This window comes from Eumetopias jubatus, unplaced genomic scaffold (genome assembly GCF_037043125.1).
Source record: "Eumetopias jubatus isolate StellerSeaLion01/CBP00866 unplaced genomic scaffold, mEumJub1_p1.0 scaffold_17, whole genome shotgun sequence".
Classification (NCBI taxonomy): Eukaryota; Metazoa; Chordata; class Mammalia; order Carnivora; family Otariidae; genus Eumetopias; species Eumetopias jubatus.
This window is the reverse complement of record NW_028274823.1, coordinates 66,562,802-66,584,629: the sequence shown is the minus strand read 5'-3', so window position 1 is coordinate 66,584,629 and position 21,828 is coordinate 66,562,802. Positions and strand designations below refer to the sequence as shown.

The following is a 21,828-nucleotide window of genomic DNA, read 5'->3' as shown; positions in this document are numbered from 1 at the left end:
GACGCCTATTTTTGGACAGGTTACCCTGGGGGACGGGAGCCCCTTCTCCTCACTGGCACTCCCCTCCTGCGGCTCCCCCTACTGCCCTGGGGCTCCTCACTGGTACCCCCGCAGCTGCTGCCTCTGACACAGGCACCCGGCCTCCTTCGAATCAGAGAGAAGCGGCCCCAGGCTGGTTGGGGTTGCAGCCAGGTCCGAGGGTTTGACCGAAGGTACAACAAGGAGTCTTCCTAGGAACCATCAAGGGGCTGTTTGCAGAGAAGGAGACAAGGAAGATGCCGAGTCACGGCTTCTTTGCTCTGATGATAAAACAGCAAGCAAGCAGTGGTGGTATAATTGCGGGACTTCGAGGCTGACTTCTTCTCCAACTGAAGCTGGGATGGTCCTGCCAGGGCCTTGAAGATGGTTACACACATGGAGAGAAACTCAAAGACGCCCATGTGGTGGGAGAGAGAGCTGTTTCTGGAAGGTCCATGGTCCTGCTGCAGGTTCTGGAATCGAGGGGTGAGTCAGGCAGGTCACTGGGGATAGAAGAGCTGATGGCGAAGGGAAAAGCAGGTGCAAAGACCATAGCTCAAGAACACACCTGGCCTACTAAAGGCACGCCAAGAAGACGCGTGGGGTGAGCGCAGTAGGCAAGGGGAGGAGTGGCAGGAGTGGTCAGGAAGGGAGTTAGGACAGAGCACATTACAACCATCCAGGGAGTTATAAAAACTCAAGATACCCCGGCACCACCCCGCTGGTGTTTCATGTTGAATTTTAGGAGCTCTGGATTCTCCACTGAAAAAGAAGATGGTTGTTGCTGCTGTTGTTGTTTATGAAGAAATATTTGCTTTTTGAACTTGCACTGAACCAAAGGCCATTAAAGTTCAGACCCTCTCTGGAGAGTCTGTGTGAGGAGAATGAGAGAGCATGCCTTTAAAGAGGTTGTTTCTTGCCTGGGAGATCCAATAGGAAAATAGCTGGCCTTGCGGGGAGGCTGCCCCTCTTGGCAAGGTAGCCATTGTGATGAGCTTGGGTGAGGCGGAGAGAGTTCCTGTTGGTTCCATGAGCATGGGTTCATGTAGGAGTCAGGCAGGAAAGTTTAGAGAGCAGCCCTGGCAGTAGTTTGGCGTGTGAAAGATGTCAAATAATAAAATAAGTGGTGACAGAGCTTTTCCTCCGTGCTCTGAAAACTCCCTTTTCGCCCTTTGGGCGTAGAGTATGCTTCATCACCTCTCTGTCTCCTCTTTCTCCCTCCAGTCAAATGCCAGGTGTGGAAAACCACCCAGCTCTCACTCTCGGATGTTGTGGCAGATGGCAGCAACAGTATCTCCCATTCCACAGGTTGCTCTTACAAGTTGACCATGACACTCCTCCCATTGGGTGCTGGAGTGTGTTCTCTCTCCCCTGGAACTTCCATAGACCTTTCGACTGCCTCAAACAATAGAGTATAGTAGAAGAGACACCACATGACTCCTGAGGCTAAATAAAAAAATATGCCATGTACTTCTCCCTTCTTCTCGGGGGACACTCACTCTTGGAACCCAGCTGCCATTCTGTGAGAAAGCCCAAACAAGCCCAGGCAGAGAGACGCCGTGGAGGAAACCCCCCATAGGCGTCCTAGTCAACAGCCCTGCTGAGGTCTTAGTCAAGTGCCAGCATTAACCACACATCTGTGAAGGTAGCTGCCTCCAGATGATCCCACCCCTAGCTGTTTAGTTACCCCTGGCTTCCTGGTCATAGCTGATGCCGCAAACATTGTGAAGCCATGTTCTCTCCAAATTTCTGAGTCACTTAGTTCAAGTCTCTACTTAAATAATACCTCCTTGGAGAGCACTTTCCTGACCACCTTTGTCTAAAATGGTATTTTTTAAAAAATTGAGATACAACTGACATATAACATTATATTAGTTTTGGGGGTAGAACATAATGATTCAATATTTGTATGTATTGCTAAATGATCACCTCAACGAATCTAGTCAACATCCATCACCACACATAGTTACAAAACTTTTTTCTTGTGTTGAAAACTTTTAAGATTTACTCTCTTGGCAACTTTAAAACATACAATACACTATTATTATTATTTTTACTTTTTAAAATTTAATTTAAAATTCCAGTATAGTTAACCTACAGTATTATATTAGTTTCAGGTGTACAACATAGTGATTCAACACTTCCACACAACACCCGGGGTTCATCACAAGTGCCCCCCTTAATTCCCATCACCCATTTCACCCATCCCCACCCCCCACCTCCTCCAGGTAACCATCAGTTTGTTGTCTATAGTTAAGAGTCTGTTCCTTGGTTTGTCTCTCTCTCTCTCACTTTTTCCCCTTTGCTCGTTTTTGTCTGGTTCTTAAATTTCACATATGGTATTTGTCTTTCTCCAACTAACTTATTTCGTTTAGCATAATACTCTGTAGCTCCAACCACATCATCGCAAATGGCAAGATTTCATTCTTTTTGATGGCTGCATAATATTCCATTGCATACACTACAGTATTATTAATGCTAGTCACCATGCTGTACACAGCATCCCCAGGACTTACTTATTTTATAGCTGGAAGTTTGTATCTGTTGACCACCTTCACCCCTAAAATGTTGTTATTATTTTCTAGCCTCTTCTTTTTTTCCTTCATAGCATTTATCTGGTAAAAATACGTGTTTGTTGGTTTCCACTGCAGGCCTCCCACAGAGGAATGTAGGGATATTGGTACATAGACAATTTATTAGATAGGTATCTGTGCAATAAATGTTTGTGAGATAAATAAAGCTTGATGATTACTTCTAGTTCATTCTCCCAGAGTCATGTCAGACACTGGTAAGCAGCCCCAGCACTCCCTGCCCCGGAGCCTGGATTGTGCCTCAGAATACATCACAACACAGTCCTTCATTTTACTGATCTGAATTCGCAGATGGCATTAAGCCTATTTTCTATACCTGATCTATAGCGTTAATTTTGACATGTTCATTTATTATTTTATTGTTGTTATTTGGGCGTGTCCAACCAGACACTAGATACTCTCTGGGGCCATAGACTGAGTCACATACTATTTTTAGCACATAGTAGTTCAAAAAGTCCTAGATTAATTGGAATGATTTGTAATAATCATCAGATCAACCCTTTACCAAGGTAGGAGGAGGACTTAATCAGCATATGATCCATGAGGCTTCCCAAGATAAGAGATAAAGACTTTGCACCATAGTAGTTCAAGAATTTTGAAGACTGAATGAAAGGAAGCTACTTCCCAACAAGTACCATAGATGAAAAAGTCAGTTCTTGATGCCAGAGATTTGGGGTTACAAGGTGTTCAATATGAACCTCTGTAGGATTTGAAAAGTCGACTTTTTCACCTAACCCACCACAAAGCATCCAGACCTTTGTCTGATGCCTGGAGTGTAAACATCTGCTTGCTTTTGGTATTATGTGGGGCAAATGGAATTTCTACAGGGCCAAGCCTAGAAGCAGGGATCAGGCTTGGGGTAAGTGAGAAGGGGAGTGGAAAAGTGACAGCTGGAATGCATTCCTCCAGACTTGAAGATCAAAGGGACCCTGTTGACAGATTTTGCTGGGAATGGGTGATCTGTTTTAGGAGAAATGAGATCTGGAATAATCCTCAACCTGGAAGGCCCTGACTTTCTGGGTGGATTTTGCGTCAAGACATTCTCAATAGAAGCATGTTTTCATGGCTGTCATCTGAGGGCCTCACTCATGCCAAGTGTTTTTAAGACAGGAGAGATATGTCCTAATTGGTTATGAATGCAATCATTTTTGCTTCAGGACATGCATAAGAACATCCTCATTGAAACTGAGGGTGAATACCATTTTTTGGAAAGAGCTAGTTTCAACAGAAATTACCGTCACACATAGAGACATCATCCACCCCTGTTACCAATACATGTGTCCATCAGAAACAACCCAAACTATGAACAGAAAACAAAAAGGTAAAAGAAAAAAAAAAAAGAAAGGAAAGAAAAGAAAACAAAAAGGTATGCCAATGGGATGAGCTCAGATATTTACCCCTCTCATACATCCACCCCAGTAAGTTGTAAGAAGATATATGGATCAATAAAACCATTTTCTTCCCCACAGAATGTTGGAATAAAACCAGAACAATGATCCAGGGGGAGACACTGCCCTATGGCTGCAGCTGGAAGGGTTGCTTAGCACGTGGGCATTTGGAGGAATGCTCTGTTAAACTTCGGAGTCAGGTCTAGATGCCAATGTTTAGGCTGTAGGTGATGACTTTACCTCAGGTCCTATGGTAGGCGCAATAAAAATCAGGCAGTGAACGCCATGAAAATCAAGCAGTTCATATTGATATAAAAATTGTAAAAGTCTACCTTAAATCTCTAGTCTGTGATCATTTCTCCTGGACTGAATCTTTGGGGGTGGGGAGAGGAGAAGATAGTGATATCGAGCGAGAATCAGAATTGTCATCCTGGGCCTTTTCCAGAATTGCTGGAGTCTATAAATGCTGTGTGGCAGATATTTGTTTAGGTTCAAGTAAATAATTATTAAATTTGTTTTGCACAATGTAGGGAAAATCAATGATGTTCTTTCAAATAAGTTCTTGTGTACATTTTGGGGAGGATAATTATGTTTGAGATTCCCTAATTTTGGCAAGTTAATCGAGATGGATTTATCTACTGATGTTCTTCAAAATGATTTCAGTAGCTTTCTGACACAGAAAAAAGAGGATGCAAAGCTTTTCATCCATATTTACTCCCCAGCATATGAAACTTCCATCAGTGTGCCCATTAAATTGTCCAAGTGGTTTTTCAGAATTTCAAAATAGAGGTTAGCAGGCAGATGAGTCTGTTCTCCTCCCCAATGCCCTTGAGTCCTTCTTACCTCTCATGGGAGGACTTCCTGGAGCTACTTCCCTCAATTCTCCAATGGCCGATAGCCTTAAATTGTCAGGGGTTTATACTTACCCCCTGCTCCTCCCTTGCCCAGGGCGCTTAGCCTTGGACCACCATTGCAGGAATAAGGAAGAGGGGTAGTTTACACTCCAGGCATGCCTTACGATCAGGCTAAGGGTGGGACTACCTGAAACTGTCCCCGCTTGGCTTTGTAGCTCTCTCCTTCTTTCTTTTCTCTTGTTGGTCTCACCTAAGGGCACTTCCTAAGTGAATCACTTGAATGTGAATCTTCATCTCAGGGTCTGCTTCTGGGGAACGCATTACCGTCCCCATAAGGTAATGTGAGAATTAAATGAGACAAATGTATGTAAAGCACTTATCATAGTGCTTGGCCATAATATATATACAAAAATGTGAATTATTATTATTATGACTCTCACAGCAGTTTTCGGACTCTGGTGGATTGGTGCCAAGGCTTGGAACATCAATTCAAGTGATGGCATTATGATGAAACACTTGAAAAAGATTGAGAGAGCATGTGAAAGGTTATCTTAACATACCAAGGCCTCACCACCCAGGCTGTCTACACAAATGTAAGCAAATGAGAGTAAGGGCAACTAGCAGTATAGAATTTGCTGGGGAGATAGTCCAAATTATTATTATTATCATTAAAGATTGCTAAGCCCATTTCTCTAAGAGTTGAAAATATCAAATATTTGGCCATTAACTATGACTACTGATTTTTAGAGAAATCTCTGCGATCCATAGAATAAAAGGCTATTTTTGCAGTGGTGATAGTGAAGTGCTCACATCCCAGTGGGGGCAGTGCTGGGGGAGAAATAAGTGGTTTGAACACCCTCCATCTGATGAATTAAGAGGTGTTGCTCTTGATTTACCACCCAGGGTGGGGAAACTAGGAAAAAGGGAAGTCTCATATTCAAGTCGATAGATTCCAGAGAATTCAAGTCATAAAGAATTTGAAAGTCTCCCAGAACAGTTTGAACAATCTATTGAATTTGTACTGGCACATTACTCTTTCTTTAGACTTCATGTGACATAAAATTAGAAGGCAAACTTCAGTGCGCATGCAAGCTCACTAGGGATTCTTTAAAGGCAGAACACCGGGAATGTTGGTGCTCAAGGGGCTCTTGAGAAGCCATCTTGTCTCCTTGCCATTCATGAGGGTCACATGACACAAAATGCCAGAGCAAGAGGGGACTGATGAACTCATCCCAGCAGGCAACAACTTCCACCATCGGGAGAGCCTTGTAAAGCCCCTCAGGTGGCAGGGAGTTAAGCCCCGTTTCTCTTCTGATGGGCCAGAGGACAGACAGTCAGGCTCTGGGCTGGGTCGGAACATTTCTGATTTTTTGAGTCCTGAATTCTCTAGAATCGTATCAACTGAGTGCAGGGAAGGATTTTCATCACTCAGTCCACTCACCAATGAGTTCCCATACATGTCCATCAGCTCAGAGGCTTTGATTCCATCTATCAGGAGTGAGTCCTAGAACCTGTTTTTTTTTTTTTAGATCTCGACCCCAGGGTGTGTGCAAGGGGGCTCGTTGGCAGTGCCAGGGAGTGAGAAGTGACTAGTGTTCTCATCAGCAGTGGGATTGGAGATGACATGTGGATGCAGCCCCAGGAAGCACAGGACTGGATGCACAGGGTTCTGGGGCTACGGTGTGCAGATCAATGAAATGTATTATGTAATGATCACATGCCTGAAACAACACTGTATATAAGGATAGCCACACATGTAAAGACATATATTGAACCTGTTCTGGGACTGGATATTATGGAAGAAGGAGGGACTGAAGCTGATAATGCTTAAACCCTCAGGGGCATTGAGGAGCCTGGTTAACCAGAAATCTTTGCATCCAAAAACAAGAAAAAAAAAATGACTGGGAGAAATGAAAAAGAAAGTGCTCCAAATGAATCAGAGGCTCAGCCAAGTTTGGCCTTGGGGTGGTGCCGCCCTTATTCCACAGAGACGGGGTGCCCCACAGAGGGGGAAGCCTCTTGAGAAGTGCTGCACCCTCGTCCGTGACCACCTGCCTTTTCGCTCCAGCTTGTTTTTTTTCTTTTACTTTTCCATAGCTCTTATTTTCTAATTTTTGTTCGTCTTATTCTTATTTTCTAGTTTTTAAATCACTGTCATGAAGCATTAAGCAACAAGGTGGGCACTTGTTTTAAGAGGAATGAGGAAAAGCCCACCTTGTTCTATCCTGTAACACACGGTGTTGTCCTCTCCCAGATTGCTTACCTCGATGGTCACAGGTTCATATACTGAGTGCTTACTATACACCAGGTGCTGTGCCAAGTGCCTTACTTAAATCGCCTCATTTAATCTGCACCAAAAACTCTGTGCAAGCCATTCCTGTGTTTTAGATGACCAAAGCTTAGAGAGGCTGTGGATCTTTTCACACAAAAGTTAAGCTTAACAACAACAACAACAATTTAAGCTGAACAGCCCCTGGGTAAATACCCACTCTGACTGGAACTACCATGAATCATCAAATCAAAGGGATGTTTCATTTTATTAATTTGGGAGGGAATTAAAAAACATGTCCAAACTTTGGTTGTGTCAACCTTAAAAATAAAACAGCCAGTGATTTTATTAGCAAAATGAGTTTATTCAGGAATAGCAGAGTTGCAGTTTGGCACATGCAAGCTGTGAGGAACCATAGGCAAGTCGGAAGAGACCAAGGAAAAGTCATCTTTTCTTAGGTTTTAGGAGGAAATTGAAGAGTGTTGTTTTATTTGTTCATTTATTAAAAGATTTGTTTACTTTGGGGGAGAGAAAGAGAGAGCGCACAAGTGGGACGAGCAGAGGGAGAAGGAGAGAGAACCTCAGGTGGACTCCGCACTAAGCGTAGAGCCCACCTTAGGGCTTGATCTCATGACCCTGAGATCAGCACCGGAGCTAAAACCAAGAGTCGGATGCTCAACCGACTGCGTCACCCAAGTGGACTCCGCACTAAGCGTAGAGCCCACCTTAGGGCTTGATCTCATGACCCTGAGATCAGCACCGGAGCTAAAACCAAGAGTCGGATGCTCAACCGACTGCGTCGCCCAGGTGCCCCTGAAGAGCCTTGTTTTAAACAATTCACTGGAGAACACCACGAATTTAAGGTTGTGGTGGTTTCTCATTGGCTACAAGTGGGAGGTTAGTGCATTGTTGCTGGGGCAGAGAGGGATCTTGCTTGTTTTTCTTAAAAGGGGGAGATGAAATTCCTATGTTAAAAATGTCCTCCTGTCAAGATAGTTCTTTCTGTTTTTTATGGAGGCTGTACCCCCTGCTTCCCTGACTCCATTTTATTTTTTATTATTGAGTTTCAGAGGTAGAGTTCAGTGATTCATCAGTGGCATACAACACCCAGTGCTCATTCCATCAAGTGCCCTCCTTAATGTCCATCACCCAGTTAATCCCATACGCCCACCCTTTCCCCTTCATCATTCCTTAGTTTGTTTCCTATGGTTAAGAGCCTCTTATAGTTTGTCTCCCTCTCTGATTACGTTGTTTTATTTTACCCTCCCTTCCTCTATGCGCCTCTGTTTTGTTTCTTAAATTCCACATGTGAGTGAAATCATGTAACTGTCTTTCTCTGATTGACTTATTTCACTTAGCATAATACCTTCTAGTTCCATCCGTGTGGCTGCAAATGGCAAGATTTCATTTTTTTGATGGCTGAGTAATATTCCATTGTGTATACATATGTGTGTGTGTGCGTGTGTGTATCACATCTTCTTTATCCATTCATCCCGACTCCATTTTAAATGAGGTTTCCTTTATTTATTTGCACAGTGGGTGTCCGAGCAGAGAGAAGTGAATCAAGTTCTTTCCTCATTGATTGCCTGAAAAATCGAACAATTCCGGTCTTTGGGATTGAGAATGTATTCAGACTCAAAGAATTCAAATACTCCTTCCATGGGGCCACATTTGGGTACCCCTCATTACATCTGCATTCTGCTGGATATCGAGTGACCCAGAAATTTTGGTAAGCAACAGGAGTGATGGCTGACAAATTACTTCATGTCTCTCCGTTGTTTCTACCACTTTCATGCCTGTGGTTGTGCAGCCACATGATTGACTGGTTTCCACCCGAGTTACTGCTCCTAAATTATTTCCATATTTTGTAGAGTATAATCTGATGATATCTAACTGGTGAGGCACCTGTACAGGAGCCCAGGGAAAAACCATGCATCTGTGTTGCTTAAGTAAAAACACCCCATTTAAATGTGCTACCAGCATGAGAGAATTTTCGAATCCAGCCAGAGGGAATCAGCACAGCTTTTCCAGAAGGGTTGCCTTTCCAGGTCACAGTGCCTTTTCCTGCTGCATACATCACCTCCCCCCCCCCCCCTTTTTTTAATGTAGGCTCCACGCTGGGATCCCGATGCGGGGCTTGAACTCATGACCTTGAGATCAAGACCTGAGCCAACATCAAGAGTTGGACACAACTAACTGAGCCACCCAGGGTCCCCTACATTGCCTGCCTTCTAATTTGAAATTCAAGACAGCAAAGTCTTCCTCTGAAAACAAATTAAATCATGAGAGATAGAGTTATGTCAGAAGTTAGCCTTTTGGAAGAAAGAGACGACATCTGTATCTCGGAATGCTTAATGCGACCTCTATGGCTTTCGTCAGTCATCTTTCTGGTTCTTTTCTTTCTTTTTTTAAGTTGTCCTTAGCTTCCCCCCCACCCCTTTGTTGCATTGCTTCTTCCTTACTTACACACAATCTAACCCAAACACATTCTCCTTGGCTAACTTTTAACTCTATATTTTTTATGCATTGGTCACATTCTATAATGGGAAGAGGAGTTATTGCTATTTGTCCACTTGTATCCAATTAGGGTATTTGATTAAAGAAATACCCAATTTAAGAAAAAGCCTGGTAAATCTTTAATTTGCAGAAGATCTTTCATTTCCGAAATGCTGCGCTCATAGTTTCCAAACTCAGGATTCATTTCATTTTTTCCTCTGACTAGTAGAAGTGAATGTCACAGTGATGAAATTCAACTGATATACCGTACAATGGAAGCAAGTGTGAAAAAAATTCTTAGAAACATTGGATTCCTGCTTTTGAGTGTCCATAAGGAAAATACTTGAGTTACCTTGAAACCAGTAGGATTTATGGTTCCTATAATGCCATTGCAGGGTTACTGAAATCTTTGATGATTTGCCAGGCATTGCTTTGGGAGAAATTTAGACCAGTGCTTGCTATAGGTATGCATTATGTAAGCAGTGCCATGATTTGGACCACCCACCTCTGAAAGGTGTGGGAAGGTGTTGGAAATCTCACGGTCTTTTCTCTGCAGTTATTTTGTATAGTTGTCAACCCCCTTCCATGGAGTTATAGGGAATATGCCACTCAGAGGAGTGCTCCGGTGAGATCTGCTTGGAGACCCTTCTTCCCCCTGAGTTTGGGTAAAGAGTATGCTACCTAGAAGTTCAGAAATTGTTGCAGATTTCCCCAAAATCCTTCTTAGATCTGCTTCTAAAGAAAAAATTGACTTCATGAGCCCACGATGCAACCTTTCACTCCATTGCTGGCAGAACTGTCCAAAACCAAGATTATAAGAAGTCCTTAGACTACAGACACCATTTCTGTTTTTTCCAATGTTCTACCATATGTAATGACATAACTGTTATTCTCCAAGAGCAAAAAGCCAGATCCCTCCTGTATATGGTGGCACTGGAAACTCTGCTGGCCGAACTGAAAACAGAGATGAAAGTCATTGAAGCGGCCTTGTTATGGAAGCATACACAGCCCCCATGACCCAGCACCTTTACGGTTTTGATGGTTTTCAGAAAAAGCTATTTAAGTCACACACATGATATTTTGGTAGTCCTTAAAAAAAAAAAAGGAGGCATTTTATAGCTAAACAATTTTATTGGGTTTTTGTGAAATAAAAAACACGAAACAAACCACCATGGTTAAAGGCCATAGTCAGCATCAACCAAATGAACCAGCCACTTGGTTACAGTAGCTGATAACAAACACTAGTGGATATTATTGCTTATACCCCAGGTTCATTTATATGTCCATTATGTTTTGGCAAGATTACAATCACATGGGAACTTTGGTTGTATAAATTCGACTCTGACCACTCGCTAAAAACTCAACTTCTACCATTTTATGATGGGATATGTCAATTCTTCCTGAGTCTTGACATTTATCCTTTCATTTTGTCTCCTTTCTCCTTCTGCTAATGATTTACAACCCTACTGACCAAAACTTAAAGTAGATGCATTTACAACCATCCATTTCTACTCTATCGCCCTCTCCTTTGTCATGAGAGGGTGAGGCATTCCTGGGCCTCTCCAAACTCTTGGATCTGGTGTGTATCCACAGCCAGGAATAAATGTCCATCTGTAATCTGGATAGATTTTCAAATGCATATGGTTTTCAACACTGGGGTTTGGACTCAACTGTCTCTTTTCCAACTTCTGAAAGCTAGGAAAAAAAATCAACAGCCTTTAGCATCAGTAAGTTGACCTCCCAACAAAATAAGCCCCCGCCACCGCCATGCCACATCCCACGGCGGGTATGGCGCTGTGACCTTAAAATGCTCCGTATGAGTGCTGTAACATTTTAATGTACAGAGAAGCAAGGACTGACTGCCTCTCCAAAGCTCCCCTGCTCAATACTTTCTATTTTAACACTGAAAACTCAGAATGACAAAGGGTCAGGACTAACTCAACAATAGCACCATTTCCTAGACTCTTGGAATAAGATTCCTGTCTGTGTTGGAGAATGCAGGGACCCCAGACGACCCAGCCTCCAGCTTTGTGCCTTCACAGGCCCTGCTGACCTTCAGCAGGGGTGGGTGGTCTGCCTCAGCCCACTCCTCCAGCGGCCTGAATTTTCCCTGGGAAGAGTTAAAAATGCGTGTCTTACAAAGTGAAGTTGGCTGCAGGTGAGAGACCTGAGGAAGCCTGTTTCTGTGGGTGAGATGTGACGAGCCTGCAGACGATGAGACAAAGGCTGGGGATCCCTTCCCTTGCCCATCTCAGTTCAAGTCTTTGAAGAATCTGCACGCAGAAGCATGGCAAGATCCAGGAACACGGAGAGACACAAACCCTCACACAGCCACCCAAACACCAATGCTCTTACGGTATCTTTTGTGTTCAGGTCCACCGGTGGGTTTGCCCTGGATAATGCTGGGACTGAATAAGCCCTTCTAATGATTATAAAGATTATCCTTTTGAATCTGGACATTTTAAACAACAGAAGACTTGGTATCACTGTATTTTACATGGCACATATAACCATATAACCATATAATTACTAGCACTTACACAGCAAATATTGTAAATACACATTCTTGGAGTTGACTTGGTAATTATACCAGTGTTATTCGGCAGAACAAAGATTAAACACTCTCTAACTTGCACTTGGGGGAATTTCATTCCAACCCTGTACTTCACAACCAGAGGATAACCCTCTAATCATGCAATAATGCCTGGTGGTCATGTGGGCCAAGAGAATCACAGGGCGACTTCATGGTTAATTTGTGGCCTGTAAAATAAAGTAATACATAGTATTTTCATTTCAACAAAATACAAGAGACCATATAAAAATATTTTCCAATTTGGACTTTGAAACATGAAAGCTGGATTTTTTTTTCCTTGGTATAAAAAGAAACGAAGTAACGGACTAAAGTTTATTAAGCCTTCTAACAAAAAATATACATATAAGTTTAAGGAATGCAGTGAGCATTGACTTCCCTTTTTTGTCCAGGCTCATGGATGGGGAGCTTGTGCTTTGATCCCGACAAAGATAAATGCACAACAGTGGAGGAAGATCAGTGCCTGAAACCTGAACTACGACTTATCTCTAATAATAAGACTAATTTTACAGTAGTGCTTTTAAAAGTGGTGTGTCAGATGACTGATTTTTGTCTCTTCCCCCTCAGGCAACTGCTGGAGATGAATTCCAGAAGCACCACTTTCGTCTTGAGTGATGTTTATTTAGTGCAATATCTTCCTTCTCGCGTTCCCTTTTCACACGCTGGTAGTGGTCTTCTTCCTTCAGATACCACACGGGGGGCCAGCGGTGCCGCTCAAAATATTCCTGGTTGTCTGGTGAAGGAAAGGTGCAGATGATGAGACCCGCTGCGTCCGTCGAGGGCTTCTATATTCTAGGTTTTGTGCCCCGTGCTTCTCGTATATGCTCCCTTCTACATCCTCCCAACAACCCGGTGTGTGGGGATTAGGGATCAGCGGTACGACCATTTGCAGATTGGGACACTCAGGTTTCGAGAGTTAGAATCACTTGCCTGAAGTAGCTGGGCACGGAGAACCTGAACCCAGGACCACCTGGTTTCCGAGCGGAAGCTTGCTCCTCGGCATGCCTCCCTAGACAAGGGTGAGCCCACCCCCCTTGCGTGCTCTGCGGCAGGGAACCCCGGACCCCGCTCCACGCAAATCTCCCAAGCATGAAGTTCTTCAAAGAGGATTCCTGCCCCACAATTCCTTGTGTTGTGTCACGGCATGTGACCGCCAGCCAATCACAAGGACTTCTCCTGGAGCTGCCTGGGGCCTGTGCTCAAGGGCACAGAGGGTCAACAATGCAGTCAGAGGCGATGAGAACCGGACCAATGGGAACATGTGTTCTCACCTGCGGATTTCGATTTGATCTCCTTGCGGAACTTGGAACACACGCTGTTGTAGTTGGTGCAGATGTGGTGCAAACACCAGGCGGCCAACTGGTGGGCATTGTGGAACTACAGGGAAGTGACCAAAAAGGGTGTCAGACTCTACTTTCTAAAGTGGGGCCACAGAGAAATCGTCAGCCACCATAGGGGTGACAGAGATAAGGGGCCCGCGTGACTGATTCGGTAAACCTCTTGTTTTGACTACAGTGTTTTGACTTTGGCTACGGTGCCGACGCCAGCCCAATATAGCGCTTGGCACACCCCTTCCTTACCCCTGTGACAGGTGCACCAAAAATAATCACCGGTATCAGATCAGGAACTGAAAGCACCCCTCGCCACCCAGCCTCCCCCGCCACTGGCCCGCTAGTGACTCATGACTGTGGCCTCTGGAAGGTGCCAGCCGGCAGCAGAGCAGTGACATGGACTCTGGTTAAGGAAGCCTCAGCCACAGAGCACTCCGTGTCGCAGGTCAGAGCTCGCCTCGCTGGGGCCAAAGATCTGAAAGAGGAGACTGAGGAATGTGTGACTGTCCTGTACCTGTCCTTTGGTTACATAAGAAGAGCGGGCGGTGTGGGCAGAGTGGCAGGGACCCGACACTCCACAGCGTCTCCTTTCTGAGCAGATGCTCGGGGGGATGGAGCAGCTGAAGTAGCTGTGACCAAAACAGACTTGGTGCTCAAAATGCCACAGTCACCTCCCCATTCCTACCCAAGTTTGGCAAGTCTCCCCCCACCCCACACTTTGTCCGTGTCCTCAGCTATCCATTCAGTTTGTGGGTCTTGAGGTGTCTTTGATCAGGCGAAACCCTGAAACCCTACAGGGTGCTCCCTTGGGGGCCCACATCTCTGCCATGAACGAGGGCCCGTATAAAAGCCGACGTCCCCAGAAAATAACTCAAGAAACTCTGAGAGTTGCAAACCCAACATTATAGACCATTTTTGCTGGTGCTTCCAACTTCTCTTGAGATCAGATTTCTTTCTGAAAGTAAGACTCGGGCACCGGGGTCCTGGAGTTGGCTTGGACCTGCCCAAGAGCGTCAACGGTGCACATTTCTTCCCTACTCCGAGGTCAGCAATTTCACATTGTTAGAATTGGTCAGGTGGGGGTGTTTATACCCTGGACACTGGAAAATGCAACAGATCGGGTGCCACCTGTCTGCACACTGATGGTTAAATAAACCCAGCATGCCACTAGGCGAGGGTCTCATGAGTGAGCTACGGTATGGGAGGCTCCAGCCTAAACTCTTCCTGCCGAGGCTTGTCAGGGCAGGGACCCAGAGCAAACAGACACAACTGCAAATCACTACCTCAAGTAGACTGGCTCTATATGCAGTGCTGGGCCGTTACATTTTTCTCCAGGAGGAGTACTTACTAGAGAGAGCACAAGTCATAAACTGTGCCCTGGACCTATTTCGAGAGACCTCAAACTCCAAGTGTGGACAACCCATTTTGGTGGGACCTTGCTGATCCTACTGCAACAGATGACCGTTCTGCGTTTTCACTGTAACCTCTATTAGGCTATTTTTCACGCTGGATTTTAATAACGTGGGCTTCTGTCTATTTCTCTCACTGTCTATGATTGCCCCGAGGGCAGAGAATCTGCCATTTATATCCACGTGTCCTTTTGTCTAGGGCGGTGCTGGATGTGTGGGGAGAAAACCACAAACACTCGTTGCATAAGTCCAAACCAGGAGGTTGCTGTAAAGTCTGATTCTGCCTTTTCCCCTTTTGAATGCGAACCGTTCCTGTGCAACTTGACCTGCTGCTTGCCTCCCTCCTCTCCCTGAAACCGCCTCCTCTCCCTTGATTGAGAAAGAGCTATTCAAATCACCTGACCTAAGGCTTGGTAAACCTCGGCCCTAACAGAGAGGGAACAAAGAAAACTGAACCCAATTGGCTGAAGAAAGGACCTAAGAATGTCTTCTTCGTTCCTTCAGAGTGTAAACTCAGTGTCAGTCAGTCTATGCCAGGGACGAAGCATCCCACACATGCCACAGGGTTCTACTCTTCGCTGCCCGTTCTTGAACATTCTCTCCCACTTGATTCTCAAAATAATCTGTAAGGTTGATAGGATGTGAATTATCAACCCCATTCCTTACAGATAAGGAAACAGAGGCAGAGTTTAGGTTTGTGCCTTGTGTAAGTCATTCGGGACAAAGCTGAAGCTGGATCTCGGGGCCTCTCTGGAAGAGTTGCAAGTGTGTACGGGGATTATGGAATCACAATATTGATATTAACAAATACTGATTCTGGAAAACCCCAGGAAAGCTGCAGTGAGATGTGGGGCATTACCGCGCTTCATGGAGTTCTAGAAACCGTCTGATCTTGGCCAATATGTGTCCAAGAATTCAAACAAGGAGAGACAGAACCTTCCCCTATCATGCCCCAACTTGTTCTCCCACATGTGAAGCTGGTGCCTCGGGGGACAATGGGGCTGGCGTGGGGTAGGGTCCATGTTGTTTTCTCAAACGAAGCCCAGCAGGGGGAATGGTGCATGAAACGTGAAACTCTCAGATCTTCTCAGTGTACACAGGGCCCTCTGTGACTCAGTGGTGACATCTTTATTTAGACAGATGCAACAGCGGAATGTTTGATCAGCATTAAATGAACTGGTTGAACACACTTAAAAGGTGAAAGGCAAATTGTTACAAACCTGGGCCAATTCCAAATACGAGAGCACTTCCCCGTCAATGCCCACGCCACTCATCGCGGCCTTGGTCAGCTCCTGGACAGCATACTGCTCTGGGGAAGAGAGAGAACGGGAGAAAGTTGAACCATACCCTTGCAAGCCAGACATCTCACTTAGAGAGTCAGGACTGGGACCACCTAAGAGGAGAGGAATATGGGACACAGCTCTGGCAGTCATCCGAACTGAACTCAGGGCCCACTGTGATGGTTGGCCTTTCAGCATGGGGAGTTCTGGTCTCTGGCCATCGCACCAACCACTCCGGGACACTTGTTTGCACTTCTGAAATAGCTAGAGTCCTCAAGACCTTCAGTGTCCAGTATGGTGACTACTGGCCAGGTGAGCCGACTGAAACTTAAATTGAAATGAAATAAAATTAAAAATTCACACCCTCAGCCACACTAGTCACACCAAAGTGCTCAAGAGCTACACGTGTATTGGGCAACACAGACACAGAACATTTACACCACTGCAGACAGTTCTATTGGATAGTGCTGCTCTGGATTGTCCAGTGCCTTCCTAGAATCCTCTAGACTCTCTAGTATCTTCCTGTTTGACAGTTTCCCCGCTCATATCACTCCAATTCTCAATAATCTCTGAAAGTGGAAGGACTGAGTAACAGGAATGAATCCATATGGGGAATTAAAAATGTGAATGCAGATGTCTTTCTCAACAGCTGCAGATGGGTGACATATTGTTCAGCCTGTTAGATTCTAACGACTGGGGGGGAACCTTCAACTGGAAGTAACAAAAATCTAGCTGGGAGAGCCATTTCTGCCTGGGAGCTGTGCCCAAGGCTTCTAAGTTGGATCTAAATTGTGATTCTGAGATGGAGTGGTCTCCTGCCTCTGCTTGGGCCGTCCCCTGCCTTTGGGACTGACGCATGTGGGTACAATCTGGGCCGACACCCCTAGCTCCCTGAGGTTGAGGTACTCTTTTCATCTCCAGCATTGCATCTGTTCTTCTAATCCAGTAAACTGTCCCAACCCTGCTTACCTTCTGTTCTACGCACTTGGTAGTCAACATGTCTCTATCTGGTCAATACGATATCTAGATGGGAATGGTTTCTTTGGCACAACTTTCATCAGTTGGATGGACAAAGAACTACTTGGAAATACATTTTCCGAAGAAGTCATCAGGCTTTTTGATTTTAGGTAACAGCAACATTTCTTGATACTCATTTAACACGTTGGCTTGCAACACATTCTTACCCCAGAGACTGATTTTTAAAAACTATGTTCTGAACACTCTTATACTTACCCAACATTATAAATGATTACAGGGATCATCTTAGGCAGCTGTATATTTAATCCTAGCAGTAATAGTAGCATTTAATAACAAAAGGAAACAGGCTTAGAAGTCTGCAGTTCACACCAGAACCTCTCTTTGATTCAGTTCCTTTCACAGAGAGGTCAGTCCCAAGTTTTTGTCACCGTACTTCATATTTAAGCAAAAATGGCACTAGTTTAAGATTAATCACAAACCTTGTTCAACAGATTTGGTTCCAAATTGTTTTTGACCACTTAAAAAAAAAATCAAATTCATCCTCAAAGGATACCTACTTGTAAACACTGAATAGTCACACAGATCAGAACCTATACTTTGAAAAAAGGAACTGCCCACTGCAGCCTCCTAGAGGTAACATTTAAAAAGCAGGGCACTCTTGTGGACCTGTGGCTCCAGGGTTGTTGGTTAAAAACGGGTTTTAAAAAAATAGCAGTGCTTCAACAATCTCTCTCTTTTTATCCGGCGGGGGGGAAGAAGTAAGGCAAGGAGAGGGCTTGGGTTTCCAGCTGGCTGAGTATAGCAGAAACGTGGGGTCCAGAGAAACACATTTTATTCCAAAGACACCTGCCAGAAAGTGAAGTGCAGATATGACCTGTTGGTCTGTTCAAACATTCATTTTCATTCACTTCCTGATTCAACAGGTATTTATTGGGAGGCTAATATGCTCAGGCACTTTGCCCTGTGCTGGGGACAGTAAGCCAGTGTACAAAGCTGTCACTATTTCTGCTCTCACGGCTCACAGGAGTCAGCTAATGCAGTGACAAACACCCAGATTGCTAACTGACCCCTCTTGTGAATGAAGCTGAAGGTTTACATTTAGGAAACAGGTATGTGAATAATACACGTATCCTATTTAGACCTGCTTCAGCCTAACAACTGAACAAATCCAGAAATGATTTTGGGAAGTGAAGCCAAGTCCCCCTTTCTTCTTTCTCCCAAAATGCTCTTGACAATGTCAGAACATTTTCTAAAATAGCTTTAAAAAAACCACTTACATAATGCTTACTAGGTGCCAGACACTGTTCTGAGAACTTTATATATATCTTAACTCCTTAATCTTTGTAATAACTCTACGGGAGAATAACATGATCCCCATGCTAAAGAGAGAGAGCAGACACAGAGTGGTGAAGTGTGAAGTCATCTAGCCAGTAAATGGTGGAGTCAGGATCTGAACCCGAGCAGTCTGGCTCTGCAGCCTATGTTCTTCACCATGGCCTCCTACTGCTCTTTCTTAAAGACTGTGTCTGAGCACACATCAGGGGAATAATGTGGACACAACAGTTTTATTTCCAATCCCACGGTCCACAAATGAGGCAGAGTGCATAGAGCTTGGGTCTCAAGGGCTGGGATCACGCATCACTCATCTTGATAATTGTGTCCCCCTACACGGTCTACCACAAGGTAGGTGCTTAAGAAATATTTGTGGAATTGAACTGGGCTATCTGATATATTTGATCTACTTATTTTTTTTAAAGATTTTTATTTATTCATTTGAAAGAGAGAATGAGATAGAGAGAGAGAGCATGAGAAAGGGGAGCGTCAGAGGGTGAAGTAGGCTCCCCGCTGAGCAGGGAGCCCGATGCGGGACTTGATCCCGGGACTCCAGGATCATGACCTGATGAAGGCAGTGGCTTAACCAACTGAGCCACCCAGGCGCCCCCATTTGATCTACTTATTATCACCCTGCACAAGACAGTCCTATACTGGGTGATAAAAATTTAATTTTTATTCCCTGGAAATGTTATTTTTGCTTAAATGTGATTTTGATAAATTTGACAGTCAGACCCTGCATGACCCTGAGTCATCAGACTTACCTGCAAGTGCAACCAAGTGTGGCAGGCAAAATCTGTTTGCCAAGGCAATTAATTCCAGTGGGTCCAGGTCCAAGTTAGGTGACAACTGCTTGGTATAAAGATAATCCAATACCGCTTGCATTGACATCTTGTTTATGTTCGGGAGATATACCTGAAATGTTATTTGAAAAGCTAAGTTCTGCTGAAGAAAGCAGTGGGTGCATTTCCAGGCTATACTGCTTATAAATAACCCAACCATACAATTTGATATTGGCAAGTCTGGGATACCTGCTTTGAGGCCGAGCGTAGAAGTCATTCGCTATTTATTGCTTCAAACGTAACAGTTTGATTTGTAGATGACAAAGGAGTGGGCCACGCTGCCTGACAAAGCCTGATTTGGAATTTTTAAATGGCTATTTGGACTTATAAATCAGACAAATGGTCTGTAAATGTATGATGACATTATGGGCTCTCCTCACCAAGTACTTTCTAATACTCTATTGTGGGGAAAGAAATCTCCCAGCAACATGACAGGTGTGGGGGGTAGCTGCAAACCACACTGTTGCTGACACACGATAGAGCCCCGCTCTCTAAGATGTCAAAACAGAGGATGAGCAACCACCCTCGTTGCCACAGTGACTGGTCCATGATTCCAACATTCTATCAATATATGCAAACACAATATACACACTTCATTATTTTTCCTATGGCACAACCACACAGATTCAAAATTATTGGAACATTATCAGGTTATCAGTAGATTCAGAGAATCCAGAGAAGTCCTTACCTGGGACATGTGGGGAACAGTTGGTTGGGTCTGGTAAACTCTCCTTTGTAGGAGTCACCTAATCTCGAGACCTCCTGAGCACCTGTAGTTCTTGCCAATATTGATACCTGCTAGGGTTTGCTAGAGAGCCAGGGCAGGGACCAGTGAGGATGTACACGGCACAGCAGCACACACTCAAACTAACCCCACAGGTTGGGTCCTGGTATAGGACAGAACAGCACCATTGCCTTTGACTCCAGGCATGATGATGGTGATAAAAATTAACCTTAATGGAAGGCCTCCTTCACATGCGGTCATGTGCTAAGCTTCCCACACGCAGTATCTAATCTGATCCTTATATTCTCCCTAGGAGGAAAAAACTATTATTTTTGCCATTTTACAGGTAAGGAAATTGAGGTTCATGGAGTATAGTAAGGCCCCTATCCAAGGTCATGGAGCTAGTAAGTGACTGGGCTTTGAACCTAGGGAGTATAATTCTATGCTCAGAACCGCTGTGCAGTACAAGAAACCCTTCATGGCAAGGAAGCTAAGGTTTGGGTCACAGTACAATTAAGTACCATATTTCACTAACAGTTCTTAAGCATTAGATTTCTAAGTTCAAAAGGATGAACAGTTATTAACTGCCTATTTCTGGTACTTAATAGACCTCTGTACACCATATAAAGATACAATATGTGATTATACCTCTATTACACGATTACATCTGCATTATATATCTCATCTTTCCCTTTATGTATATATTACCGCCACAATCGACATGGGGCTCATGGCCAATGCGTTCTGGTGTCGTGGTTCCAGATTCATTTAAGCGATAGCAACTTGTACCATCCTCCTGCACAGCCACCAGCCACCTCAGACAGAATATCCTGGCAGACAGAACTTTCTCCTACTGTATCAAAGGGAAGGCCCCCCCCAGACCTTCCCAGAAATAGTAAGAAAATTATACACCCACCCCTCTTTCGGACATAGTCGATGATAACAATTATGATCTGGTAAATAAGCTGCATGGGTCATTACCATCAAGGATTTGACAAGTGTCATCTTTCGAGTTTCTAGCACAGCAACAGATACAACTTGGCAAGTAGAAACTGTTACTGATGTTATTTGAAAATAAGCCATTGTATTGTAATTAATTGCTGTTCCAGTGAATCTAACATCAGTTATACTTGCGTATATGCTTACGTACATACATGTTGACACATACGTGCATTTATCTTATACAGATCGGGTCTGGATTCGCACAGTTTTCTAGATAATTGAAGTTGTGAAACTTGAAAATTTGGACCATTTTGATAGTGAAAGCATATACATTTTACAAAGTCCTAAGTGCTATAAAGAATTAGGGATCATAAATGTAAACAGTGCCAGAGCTTTCTACGAAGCCCTGCTCTCAGCTACGGGGATACCTGATGTTTTGGAAAATAGTGGCTTGGAGGACAAGGCAAGAGGCTGGTGCAGGCCCAGGGGTTTGTCACTAAAATGAGTGTGACCTCTGGCAAATCGTTCACCCTCTCTGATCCTCGGTGTCCTCATGCATTATCTGGGCGTTATTTGGAAGAGGTGATACCTACAGCTTTTTCTTCTTCACTGAGACTCTGGTTTTTGAAGATATTTGGATTACCTTAGCATTTTTTGGTAAGAGTGTGTTCTAAGTCACGATAAAATGAACTTCCTAAGTGAAAAGAAATTATTTCTGGCAGCAGGAGATGACAGATTCCTGTAAGCAGCCCTACCCCAATACTTCCAATGTCTTCGGCATGTT

At 44.2% G+C, this 21,828-nt stretch overlaps 1 protein-coding gene across 2 annotated transcripts in view; it reads right to left on the bottom strand.

Moving 5' to 3' along the window:
• Positions 1-12,507: 12,507 nt before the first annotated feature.
• The window catches only part of RHOBTB1 (Rho related BTB domain containing 1), a 63,127-nt gene continuing 53,806 nt past the window's right edge, over positions 12,508-21,828 (bottom strand). For both annotated transcript variants that reach the window (XM_028124002.1, XM_028124003.1), the window contains 4 exons: positions 19,301-19,451; positions 16,167-16,255; positions 13,478-13,583; positions 12,508-12,939 (listed from right to left, as the gene is read on the bottom strand). In XM_028124002.1, coding sequence (XP_027979803.1) covers positions 12,770-12,939; positions 13,478-13,583; positions 16,167-16,255; positions 19,301-19,451 — 516 coding nt within the window. In that variant the 3' untranslated portion in view covers positions 12,508-12,769. The remainder of the gene's footprint in view (positions 12,940-13,477; positions 13,584-16,166; positions 16,256-19,300; positions 19,452-21,828) is intronic.